Raw genomic sequence first — 13212 nt, forward strand, 5'->3', positions numbered from 1 at the left:
CTCGCTCAAAGCATTGGCATCTCATCGATTACGTCATCATCAGGAAAAGGGATAGGCAAGATGTACGTGTAACAAAGACCATGTGCGGCGGCGAGTGTTGGACAGACCATCGCCTTGTAGTCTCGAAGCTGAATATTCGAATCCAGCCAAAGAGACGTCCCCAAGGCCAGAAGGCTCCAAAACGGCTCAACATCGCTAAGCTGAAAAACATCACCATCAAACAGTCCTTTGTGGAGCTGCTGGAAGATCGTCTGGAATCCGCCTCTCTGGACAACCAGAATGTGGAGTCTGACTGGAGGACCCTGCGTGAGCTGATTTATAGTACAGCTTCAGAGACCCTGGGACCCATGACCAGAAAGCACAAAGACTGGTTTGATGAAAACTGTGATGAAATCAAGCAGCTTCTGGATGAGAAACGCCGTCTGCATCAAGCCTACCTGAGCAACCCAAAGTCCACATTAAAAAAAGGATGCGTGCAATGCCATCCGCAGGACTGTTCAGCAAAAGTTATGCCAGATGCAGGATAAGTGGCTGAGTGACAAAAGCTGATGAGATCCAGGGATATGCTGACAGGCACGATATGAAGAGATTCTGTGATGCCTTAAAAGAAGTCTACGGCCCCACATCCTCAGGATCATCCCCCCTCCTCAGTGCAGATGGGAATACCTTGATCACCGAGAAGGAGAAAATTCTCGAACGCTGGGCTGAGCACTTCAACAGTGTCTTAAATCGCCCTTCCTCCATAAATGATGAAGCCATAGACCGTCTCCCACAAGTCCCCATCAACGAAGTACTGGACGATCCGCCAACACTTCTTGAGACCCAGAAAGCAATCCGTCTGCTATCCAGTGGCAAAGCACCTGGCTCAGACTCCATGCCAGCAGAGGTCTACAAGGATGGAGGCACTGTGCTGACTGAGAAGCTCCATCAGCTGTACTCACTCATGTGGAAAGAAGAGACGATCCCCCAGGATTTCAAAGATGCATCTATCATTCACTTGTACAAGCGAAAGGGGAACCGGCAAACCTGTGATAACCATCGGTGCATTTCCTTGCTCTCCATCGCAGGCAAGATACTTGCCAGGATCCTACTAAACCGCCTCACAGCACACCTTGATCAAAGTCATTTGCCTGAGAGCCAATGTGGATTCCGGAAAGAGCGCGGAGCCACCGACATGGTGTTTGCTGCAAGGCAGCTGCAAGAGAAATGTCAGGAGCAAAATGCTGATCTGTTCTCCACCTATGTCGACCTCACTAAGGCCTTCGACACCGTGAGTAGAGAGGGACTGTGGAAGATCATGGCTAAGTACGGATGCCCTCGGAAATTTATTTCCTTGGTCAGCCAATTCCATGAAGGCATGCAGGCTCGAGTCCAGGACAATGGCGAAACATCTGCTCCTTTTGCTGTCACAAATGGTGTCAAGCAAGGCTGCGTCCTGGCTCCAATGCTGTTCAGCCTCATGTTCCCTGCAATGCTTACTGATGCCTTCAGAGATGGCGATGTTGGAATCGGCCTAAAGTACCGAACAGATGGCAAGCTGTTTAACCTCAGAAGGCTTCAAGCAAAAACGAAGGTCATGACAGACATCATCAGAGACTTTTTGTTTGCTGATGATTGTGCCCTGAATGCTGGATCTGAAGCTGACATGCAACTCAGCGTCGACAAGTTTGCCACTGCCAGCAGGAACTTCGGCCTTACCATCAGCACGAGGAAAACTGAAGTTCTCCATCAGCCAGCCCCAGGGAAACCCCACGTTGAGCCCAGCATCAAAGTCAACGGTCAGAGACTCAGTGCGGTGGAGCGGTTCACATACCTTGGCTACACACTGTCACGAAATGCGACCATCGACGATGAAGTGAACGTCAGGATTGCAAGAGCAAGCGCAGCTTTTGGTAGGCTCAATGCAAATGTCTGGAACAGAAGAGGCATTGGTCTTGAGACCAAGCTAAAGGTCTACAGAGCAGTAGTTCTCCCCACACTACTGTACGCCTGCGAAACTTGGACAGTGTACCAACGACATGCCAAGAAGCTGAAGCACTTCCACGCAACATGCCTCAGGAAGCTACTAAACATCAGGTGGCAAGACAGGACCCCAGACACAGAGGTGCTCGCAAAAGCCACCCTTCCCAGCATCTTCACCATCCTGATGCAGTCCCAGCTTCGCTGGGCTGGACACGTGGCGCGCATGCCAGACCATCGGCTGCCCAAAAGGCTCTTCTATGGCAAGCTGCAACAAGGGAAGAGATCACACGGAGGTCAGAAGAAGCGCTTCAGAGATACTCTGAAGTCTCTCTGAAAGCGTTTGTTATCAACCCTGACTCCTGGGAGGAATCTGCAGTGGACCGTGGCTGCTGTGCACAAAGGCACCAAGTTGTGCGAGGCCAACAGGACTGCTGCAGCTGTTCAGAAGAGGCAGGCCAGAAAGTCACGGGCAAACAAGCTCCCTGACAATGATGTGCCTGTCTTTGTCTGCCCCAACTGTCAGCGAGCATTTTGTGCGCAGATTGGACTATTCAGCTATCTGCGCACTCACAGATAGATTCATGAGCATCCTCCCCCCCCCCCGCCCCCCACCCCACCACCACCCTCCCCCCATCCTCCAGCTGGATGACAACGATGGTCATCATCGATCTCGATGGACACACACCACATGATTATGTGCACATGCTCACATGCGTGTGACAGTGTGCGGACTCTCTCTCTTTCTCTCTCTCTGTTGTAACTTTCCTTTGTCATGCTGACACACCTTTTTTTTCTTTTGCTAGAATTACTGTGATTGATGATAATGATCCTGATGACGAAGTCAATGACAGAATGATGCCGAATGATGACAATGCTAAAGGTGAAGAGGGGGTGATGGTGTGCGTTTCAGGACATCTACGTGCTGGGGTCCCTGATATACCTGGTGCTGTACGCCATGGAGAACAGCGCCATGATCTCCATGGGCCGATGGTTGGACTCCGAGCTGGTGGAGGCCTATGACGAGTTCTTCTGCATGTTCCTTGGCGCCATCCTTGTCCTCTTCCACCTCATCTTCATCATTCACATCCAGGTCACGGTCAGTGACCGGGGACTGCTCAGCTGTGTGTGTTGGGTGGGTGGGGGGGTGGTGATGGGCGGAGGAGCTGCATGAGTATGTGTGTGTGCGCGAATGCACATTAAGCGGGAGAGGAGAGCTGAGAGGCACTGGACGCCACTATTTTGACCGTCAGTTGGGACATTTTTCAGACAGCCAAGAATAGTGTAACAAACATTGTTGACAGGGCAAAGTCAAAGTTCTACTCTTCTAAAATCCTTGCATGCACCACAGCCAAACAGCTTTTCAACGCTACGAACAATCTACTATGTAAAATGAAAAACACTCCTCTCCCTACAAGATTTTCGGTGCAGGAACTCCCTCAAAAGTTTTCTGACTTCATCACCGGCAAAATATCATGCATTCGTGAGAAGCTTGACTCTGTTGTGTCTCCTTCACCCGTTAAAGAACGCGTGTACAGTGGTCCTGTTTTACATTGTTTCCAACCGGTTACTGAAAATTTTGTGAAGAAAGTGTTTCTGAACGCTTGTCTGAAATCCTGTGAGCTTGACCCTGTCCCGTCTTCTTTGTTGGTTGAATGTATTGATGTTCTACTGCCACATATTACTCATGTCATCAATTCTTCCTTACTGTCTGGTTGTTTCACTGAAAGCTTCAAATCTGCTGTTGTACGTCCACTCATCAAGAAACCATCTTTGGATCATAATTGTTTGAAAAATTATCGACCTGTCTCTAATCTGTCATTTTTATCAAAACTATAGAAAAGATCATATTGTTTCAGCTCTTAGCTCATCTGGAACAAAATGGTTTACTTAATTCCCACCAGTCAGCTTATAGACGTGGTCATAGTTGCGAAACGGTCCTTCTTAGAATAGTGAATGATTTGCTTTCGGGATTTGATGAGGATAAGATATCTGTTCTCGCTCTCTTAGATTTGTCAGCAGCTTTTGACACTGTTGACCACTCTATCCTCTTGAACAGACTTAAAACTTCCTTTGGTATTCGTGACACTGCACTAGCATGGATCACGTCTTACCTGTCAGATCGTACACAGAAAGTGTGTGTAAATTGTAGATACTGTAGAGTATCTGCCTTAAATTATGGTGTCCCACAGGGGTTGTCATCATGCGATGTCGCATGAGAGCTTTGCTGATGACACACAACTTTATCAGTCGGCTTCCACAGCTGGATTTGATGCACTGGTGACTCAAACACAGGAGTGCATTGCTGGCCTAAAGGACTGGATGACTCTCAACAAGCTGCAACTAAATGATGATAAGACTGAATTAATGATAACCTGTCCAAAGAAGTTTCGTCAACATCCTTCCTTTCCTGACTCTGTTCTGATCAATAGCACACCTGTTTCACTTTCTCTTTCTGTTCGCAGTCTTGGTGTAATCCTAGACCAATCTCTTTCCTTCCAACAGCACATATATCTGTAAAGTTGCCTATTTGGAAATGCGTAGAATCAGCTCTATCCGCCACTATCTCTCAACCGATGCAACCAAGACACTTGTATGCTCTCTGGTTCTCTCAAGATTGGATTACTGCAACTCTCCTTTGGCCGGCCTTCCCAAATATCTGTTAGACAGACTCCAACGAATTGAGAATGACGCTGCCAGACTCATTTGCAGAGCTTCTAAATTTGACCATGTTTCTCCTCTCCTTCAGTCTCTCTACTGGTTGCCTGTTTCTGATCGAGTAGACTATAAGCTATCCACTCTGACCTTTTCTGCAGTCAACGGATCTGGTCCCAAGTATCTTTCTGAACTCCTCCATATCTATACCCCGTCTCGCCAGCTCCGTTCTTCCTCTGACACTCGACTTCTCAGGATACCTCATGTCAGAAGTAAGACCTAGGGACACAGATCGTTTTCTTTTCAATCGCGAAAGACGTGGAACAAGCTCCCTGATAACCTCCGTCATTCTGATTCCCTCGCATCTTTTAAATCTCGTCTCAAAACTCACCTTTTTCCTCAGCAATAAGTTCAATTGTGGCAGGTCCACTTCCTGTGCGTTAGCTGTGCTTGACTACGTGTGTATACATATGTATGTGTACATAACTACATGCATGTATATGAATGTGTATTGTGTGTGCGTGTGTTTATGTAAGTGTGTGCCTGCCTATGTGTGCGTATGTGTTAGTACATAACTACATGCATGTATATGAATGTGTATTGTGTGTGCGTGTGTTTATGTAAGTTTGTGCCTGCCTATGTGTGCGTATGTGTTAGGGTAGCTGTTAGATACACATGTATGTTAAAATGTATGTATGCAGTGTGTGTGTGTGTGTGTGTGTGTGTGTGTGTGTGTGTGTGGTCACATTTTGGTGTGTGTGTATGTAACATTGATGTAATGTTTTATGTTAACAAAAGCGTTTTTGTAAAGCACACTAAGGATATTACCAAATACATGTACATTGACTCTAAAGATATTACCAAATACATGTACATTGACTATAAGGATATGACCAAATACATGTACATTGACTATAAGGATGTTACCAAATACATGTACATTGACTATAAGGATGTTACCAAATACATGTACATTGACTATAAGGATGTTACCCAAAACTACATTGAAGCATGACTGTCAGCCTGAACAGCACCTTCTACATATGCATAAGATAATTTACTCGTATTTTCACTGCTACATTATTCAACATGAATAAAACATTCTGCAAAGCATCAATATTAATCCCAATTATACGTTATATTAATGAATATTAGAAATAGTATAGCCTTCCGTCCTCCCATCCACAAAGTACATAACAGACATTGAAATGAACAATATGATACCTTAATGAAACAGCGGGGATTGAGGAAGCACCTTTGGATGACCGGCAGCTGCACTCTCCTGGAGAGTAGAGAGACCACTAATCCTCATCCATCCACCACGTGCTGACTCCAAGCGTCACAACCAGACAAACCGTCTCAGCTGGCAGGCTAAACCACGTGAGGGGGTGGTGTTGACACGGCACCACTAGGCGAATGAACTTCCTTGTTGAAGTCACTGGCTAGGGCGGAAGCGTTCTGAAAGAACTCAACAACCGCGTGTTCAGGACCAAGGCGATCCACAGGTTATGTGGATGTTCGGCTGAGGTTAACAGCCTGAAGAGGGATGGGCTCCATCCGCCTTTCTTGCCCAAGATTCACTTATGATGAGACAAACAAGTAATCAGTCCATACCGGATCGGTCGCAGCCCGGGTCAACATTGGCCGCGCCTGCTGCTGCACATCAGGGCGGAGGTGGAAAGTATGTTACTGGTGGATGCCCCAGTAAGGAGAGGGAAAGAGATGTTACTGGTGGATGCCCCAGTAAGGAGAGGGAAAGAGATGTTACTGGTGGATGCCCCAGTAAGGATAGGGAAAGAGATGTTACTGGTGGATGCCCCAGTAAGGATAGGGAAAGAGATGTTACTGGTGGATGCCCCAGTAAGGATAGGGAAAGAGATGTTACTGGTGGATGCCCCAGTAAGGATAGGGAAAGAGACGTTACTGGTGGATGCCCCAGTAAGGAGAGGGAAAGAGGTGTTACTGGTGGATGCCCCAGTAAGGATAGGGAAAGAGATGTTACTGGTGGATGCCCCAGTAAGGAGAGGGAAAGAGATGTTACTGGTGGATGCCCCAGTAAGGATAGGGAAAGAGATGTTACTGGTGGATGCCCCAGTAAGGAGAGGGAAAGAGGTGTTACTGGTGGATGCCCCAGTAAGGATAGGGAAAGAGATGTTACTGGTGGATGCCCCCAGTAAGGATAGGGAAAGAGATGTTACTGGTGGATGCCCCCAGTAAGGATAGGGAAAGAGATGTTACTGGTGGATGCCCCAGTAAGGATAGGGAAAGAGAAAATATTGACATAGACACATGGAACGTAACAACTCTGAGAGAACCAGGAAAGTAGAAGAACTCACTCACAAGATGAAAAGTGCGGCTTTAATGTGAAATATTTTGTTAAAAAGTACACAGTGTACACACTTTGTATGTTTGTTTGTTTGTTCGTTCGTTTGTTTGTTTTTTGTTGTTTTTTACCTGGTGCCGACATTCACACGAATAATACAATAGGATCACCAGTCAGTCTGAAGATCAGTATCAGATGAGTATGACATTGTCTGTCTGATTTATTATTGGGAAAAAATATTATCATGTGTGAGAATGCTGAAACGATGAGGAAGATCAGATCTGAATTAACCACATCCAATTCACTCTAAGCTGACCTGTTCCAAAACTACTTAGTAACGAGGAGAGATCATTAACACTTATCTAAAGAATCTCCGACCTTCCGTATCGCCATTTTCTAAACAAATTTGAACATTCAAATGCATACACAACACTGTTCACATTTACTCTCAGTTGTAGAATAGATCCACTTCACTTGACCTGAGTCAGGTCAGGGGCATAGCCCTTGCTACTGGTACCATGTAACCCAGTACTACCTGCCGCATGTGAAGTCTCCCAACGACGGACCAGGCGGAGGAGGAAACCTTTCACGGCTGTGAAGGCGGAAGAGGATGACCAAAGGGCAGGGGGAGCTCTTATCCTTGGCTGGAAGTCCTCCTAGGAGACCGAGCTCCAAAGAAAAAACCTGCACCTGCCGAGGCCGTCCTACACGTGGCAGTATCTGCACCTGTGGGACTGTGAGCGTCGGTAAGCGAGAGAGTGGGGAAGGGACTGCACAACTCCTCCTCACTAAAAAAAAAAAGTCACCTGTGCTGGTCAGGCAACCAGACTAATGTCGGAACGATGAGCTAACCTTTAACACCCAGCTTTTCCAAGCCCTGCGGCGATGGAGAAGTGGTAACGGGGACAGGCAGAGGATGCTGCTGGCAGTTCCTAGTCACGACTCTGCACGCAGGCGGCTGTGGGGTGATGGTCGTCCGCCATAGAGTGGGGCAGATGCGGCGCCCGTATCCTCCCACAGTGTCAGAGCAGCCCTTTTTAGGGACAGCACTGCTCTCCCCACATGGGGAAGGGGAGATAAAAGGATCCCTAAACAAAGCCTGCCTCGCCTAGTACCTAGTAGGAAACTGCATCTACTTGGACATCCAACACTAGTGGTCGAACACAACAGAAGAAAAGAACCAGGAGTCATGCCCTGACTCTGGGTGCCTGGAATGTTCGCACCGTACTCGACAGAGACGACAGACCAGAAAGACGCACAGCGCTCATTGCTAGAATGCTTGATCGCTACCAGGTAGACATAGCAGCCCTGAGCGAAACCAGGTTTGCCGGTGAAACCCAGCTGGAGGAAGTTGGAGGGAGCTACACCTTCTACTGCATTGGGAAGCCAGATGGCACCCCAAGAACCTCAGGCGTGGGCTTTGCCACAAACCAAATTTGCACGACAGCTTGACAGCCTTCCACGTGGGATAAACGAGAGGCTGATGACCCTGCGTCTGAAGCTGTCCAAGGATCGCTTTTCCACAGTCATCAGCTGCTATGCCCCGACGATGACCAGCCCTGATTACATCAAAGAAGCTTTCTACGAGGTTCTCAGCCGCACCATTTCAGCGGTAGACAGAAAGGACAGGCTGAACATCCTTGGGGATTCCAATGCCCTCGTCGGCGTGGACTTCTCCTCGTGGCCAAATGTCCTAGGATAGCACGGCACTGGCAAGTGCAACTCAAACGGACTGCTTCTGATCTCGGTCTACGCGCAGCATGGACTGACCACCAACACTCTCTTCCAACAAGCGGACAAGTACAAGAACACATGGATGCATCCCCGCTCCAAGCAATGGCACATGCTGGACTATATGATTGTCCGGCAGAGGAACAGAGGTGGTGTTTCCATTACACGCTGCATGAGAGGAGCAGTCTGTTGGTCGGACCATCGCCTGGTACGCAGCAAGATGAACAGTAGACTTGCACGCAAGCTCCAACCAGCCAGGCAGAAACCCCCTAGGAAGCTGAACATCCACCACCTCCCTATCACCAAGGATGTGCTGCAACAGCAAATCCAAGCAGCTCTCTAAGATATTCCTGCATCTACTGATGTAGAAGAGATATGGAGCACCTTTAGAGACGCTGTGTACACAGCAGCAGCTGACACCCTCGGCTTTGTACAGAGGGGCCACAAAGACTGGTTTGACGAGAACGGCTCTGGAATCTCCAAGCTCCTGAACACACTGCATATACGGCATAAGAATCACATTTCCGATAAAGACTGCCAGAGGAAAGAGAACCAGTTCTCGTAAAACAAGCAACTCGTACAGAAAAGGCTGTGTGAGATGAAGAACACCCGGTGGGAGAGAAAGTCCGAAGAGCTTCAGTCCGCTGCTGATGCTCACGACATGAAGACCTTCCATGATGGCCTCCGAGCTGTGTACGGGCCGAGAGTCACAGGATCAACCCCTGTCCGAGCCTTGGACCAGACCACCCTCCTGACAGACAAGAAAGACATCCTTGTCCGCTGGGCAGAGCACTTCAACACCCTCCTCAACAGGGACTCGTCTGTATCTGACGAGATAATTGCAGCCCTCCCACAGCTACCAGTCAATGACTCGCTAGCTGCCCCTCCCACCAAGTGCGATAACCACCGTGGAATCTCTCTCCTCTGCATCGCCAGCAAGATCTTCGCCCGCATCATACTGAACAGACTGGTTGACCATGTCGCCAACACAGTTATCCCTAAGGCAGTTTCAGTTTCAGTAGCTCAAGGAGGCGTCACTGCGTTCGGACAAATCCATATACGCTACACCACATCTGCCAAGCAGATGCCTGACCAGCTGAAGCACAGTGCGGCTTCCACTCAGGCAGGGGAACATGTGACATGGTGTTTGCCGTACGCCAGATGCGAGAGAAGTGCCGTGAGCAAAACAAGGAGCTCCACATGGTCTTTGTAGACCTGACTAAGGCCTTCGACACGGTGAACCGCCGTGGTCTGTGGAAGATCCTCCTAAAGTTCGGCTGCTCAGACAGCCTAATCCAGCTGATTGCGTCTTTCCACGATAGCATGCAAGCGAGAGTACAGGAAAATATTGACATGTCGGATCCGTTCCCTGTGGTAAATGGAATGAAGCAGGGCTGTGTCTTGGCACCCACACTGTTCTCCATTCTCTTCTCTGCCGTGCTGATTGACACCTTCCAAGACTGTGACCGGGGCATCTACATTCAGTTTCGCACAGATGTCAAACTTTTCAACTTGCGGCGACTCCATGCCAGGTCCAGGGTGTTTGAGGCACGCTGATGACTGCGCGCTTCCTGCACACACCCATGAGGACATGCAGTTTATTATGGACAGGTTCTCAACCTCCTTCAGGCGCTTTGGACTCACCATCAGCCTCAGCAAGACCGAGTCCATGTACCAACCAGCTAGCTCACAGAACGCCAGTGCCTCCCCCCCCCTCCCCCCCACCTGCAATCAAGATCGATGACACAGAGATCAAGTCATTCGACAAGTTTTGCTACCTGGGAAGCACCCTATGCAACAACGGAGCCCTTGATACAGAACTGACGCTGCGCATCGCCAAGGCCAGCTCCGCCTTTGGCAGACTCAACAACAGGCTGTGGAACAACAAAGGCATCAGGCTCAGCACCAAAATCAAAACCTACAGAGCTGTTGTGCTGACCACCTTGTTGTACTGCTGTGAAACATGGACGACGTATCGCCGTCACATTCAACAACTTGAGCAGTTTCACCAGAGATGCCTACGAAAGATCCTCGGCATAAAGTGGCAACCTCCAGGTCCTAGAGAGGAGCGCCTTGCCCAGCATCGAAAGCCTGTTGACCCAGTGCCAGCCACGCTGGACATGACACGTTGTCCGCACGACGGACAGCAGGATCCCGAAGATCCTTTTGTATGGCCAGCTGAAGGAAGGCCACCGTGAACTTGGAAGACCCTGCAAGCGCTTCAAGGACACCTTGAAGACAAACCTCAAAGCCTGTGACATAGAAATCGCTTCCTGGGAAACTGATGCCCTTGACCGCTCTCGCTGGAGGATGCTGTGCTCTAGTGGGATAAAGACGTTTGAAAACAAGAGAACGCTGGCCATTAAGGAGAAGCGTGAGCGAAGGAAGTAAGGCTCAACTTCTGGAGACGCTTTCCCTTGCAACACCTGTGGGAAGTGCTGCGCATCCAGAATCGGCCTCGTCACCCATATGAGGACACACACCGACAGATAAGCCTGCCTGCCTACTCATCACTTGACCTGCTCGGACGTGCACCTTCAATGTCATTTGCAGGAAACCAGCACTGGTGCGCATGTTCCGCATCTTCAATTCAAATTACTTTGGTGATTTTCTCGTTATTTTCATGACTTCACGAAGAACGGGGCTTATCATTTTCATGCACTTATTACCACTTCACAACTGCACAACAGAGACGGTAAAAATAACCGAAATCTGAATGTAACGAAATCATTTTAGGTCAATTGGGAGTGGAACATGTCTATGTTCCCCCAGGTTTTTGTTTCCCCTAAAACGTTTTTAGTCAGTCTATGTTCCCCCAGGTCTATATTCCCCCACGTCTGTGTTCCCCAAGGTTTATGTTCCCCAAAATATATGTCTGTTTAATCATACATATACTTTTGTGTGCTGATCAGCAGTAGTCAGTGGTCAGCAGTGATCAGTGGTCAGTAAAGGCCAGTGGTCACCAGCCATGGTCAGTGGTGGCCAGCGGTCAATAGTGGTCAGTGGTGTCAGTGATCAGCAGTGGTCAGTGATGATCAGCGGTGGTCAATGGTCAGTGGTGGTCAGCCGTGGTCAACTGTGTAAGTTGTGGTCAGTGGTGGTTGGTGGTCAGTTGTGGTCAGTTATCAGTGGTGGTTAGTATATAGTGGTCAGTGATGCTCAACGGTGGTAAGAGGTGCTCAGTGGTGCTCAGCAGTGGTCAGTGGTAGTCAGCGGTCAGTGGTGGTCAGAAGTCAGCAGTGGTCGGCGGTCAGTGGTTGGCAGCGGTGGTCAGTGGTGGTCAATAGCAGTCAGTGGTGTCAGTGTTCAATAGTAATCAGTGATCAGTGGTCAGCAGTGGTAAGTGGCGGTCAGTAGTAGTCGGTTGTGGTCATGGTTACTGGTGGTCAGCGGTCAGTGGTGGGCAGCAGTGGTCAGTGGTGGTCAGTGACCAATGGTGGTCAGTGGTGGTCAGTTAACAGCAGTGGTCAGTAGTGAGCAATGGCCAATAATGATTAGTCGTCAGTATATAGTGGTCAGTGGTGGACACCAGTGGTCAGTAGTGGTCAGCGGTCAGTAGTGGTCAGCAGAGATGAGTGGTGGTAAGTAGCTAGTAGTGGTCAGTGATCAACAGTGATAAGTTTTTTTGGGGGAAAAGACGTCATGGAAATGCACACATGTGAGGCACAATATGATTATTGTATGCAGTGGTCAGTAGTGGTCAGCAGTGGCAAGTTATGGTCAGTAATGACCATCAATAGTCAATAGTAGTCAACGAAGACGCCCCAATATTGCAAAGTGATGCAAGCTTAACTTTGATAGTGGTCATCAGTGGTCAAGCAATGGTCAAACACTTGCCAATATATGATAATGCGCAGATTTGACAACATAATGCAGTCTGAGCACTTTTGGATTGTAATCAATAGTGGTCGGCAGTGGGGGAACATGGACCTGGGGGAACATAGACCGTGGGAAATATCTATAGACCTGAGGGAACATAGATCCAGAAAACGTGAATTTAGGGGAACACAGACCTGGGGAAACTTAGACCTGGGGGAACTGAGACCTGGCTGAAAGAACATTTGGGGGAACATAGACCCGGGGGAACATAGATCTGACCCTGAAACCCGAAGCACCGACCGCGCATACCTGGCGTATCTATGGCAAACCAAATGTGTCAAAACTGAGCAGTTCGGAAATGTTGCACAAATATTCATGTTTGTCCTGCCTGTTAATGGCCACGCATTCAATGTTTCCTAGGCTTATATTGTGCTCTGTGATCGAAAGTATTTGTGTGCAAACCTGCTTGCTTTCAGTCTTCAACGCAATGTCTCAGTTGCACTATTCGATAACTGATTTGATTCATGATTACCCCGTTGGCTGCTGTCTTCCTGGTCCTTCGTCCTCCCTGACCCCCTTCCGTACCATGCTGAGTCAAACACCCCTGCGACGACGTACACATGCGGCATGCATGTGTACACATACAAGTGGAACTTGGACACGCGCATGCACGTCTGCGTATGTGAGTGGGAGGATGGGGGAAGAGGTAACGGGTGCTTATTTTC

At 48.6% G+C, this 13212-nt stretch overlaps 1 protein-coding gene across 1 annotated transcript in view; it reads left to right on the plus strand.

Annotated features, from left to right (window-relative positions):
• LOC143297494 (cys-loop ligand-gated ion channel-like) overlaps nt 1–5907 on the plus strand; it is a 30325-nt gene extending 24418 nt beyond the window's left edge. The window contains exons 7-8 of the mRNA XM_076609894.1: nt 2873–3083; nt 5852–5907. Of these exons, the coding sequence (XP_076466009.1) occupies nt 2873–3083; nt 5852–5907 (267 nt within the window). The remainder of the gene's footprint in view (nt 1–2872; nt 3084–5851) is intronic.
• Nucleotides 5908–13212: the final 7305 nt, after the last annotated feature.

Source organism: Babylonia areolata, chromosome 22 (assembly GCF_041734735.1).
Source record: "Babylonia areolata isolate BAREFJ2019XMU chromosome 22, ASM4173473v1, whole genome shotgun sequence".
Lineage (NCBI taxonomy): Eukaryota > Metazoa > Mollusca > Gastropoda > Neogastropoda > Buccinidae > Babylonia > Babylonia areolata.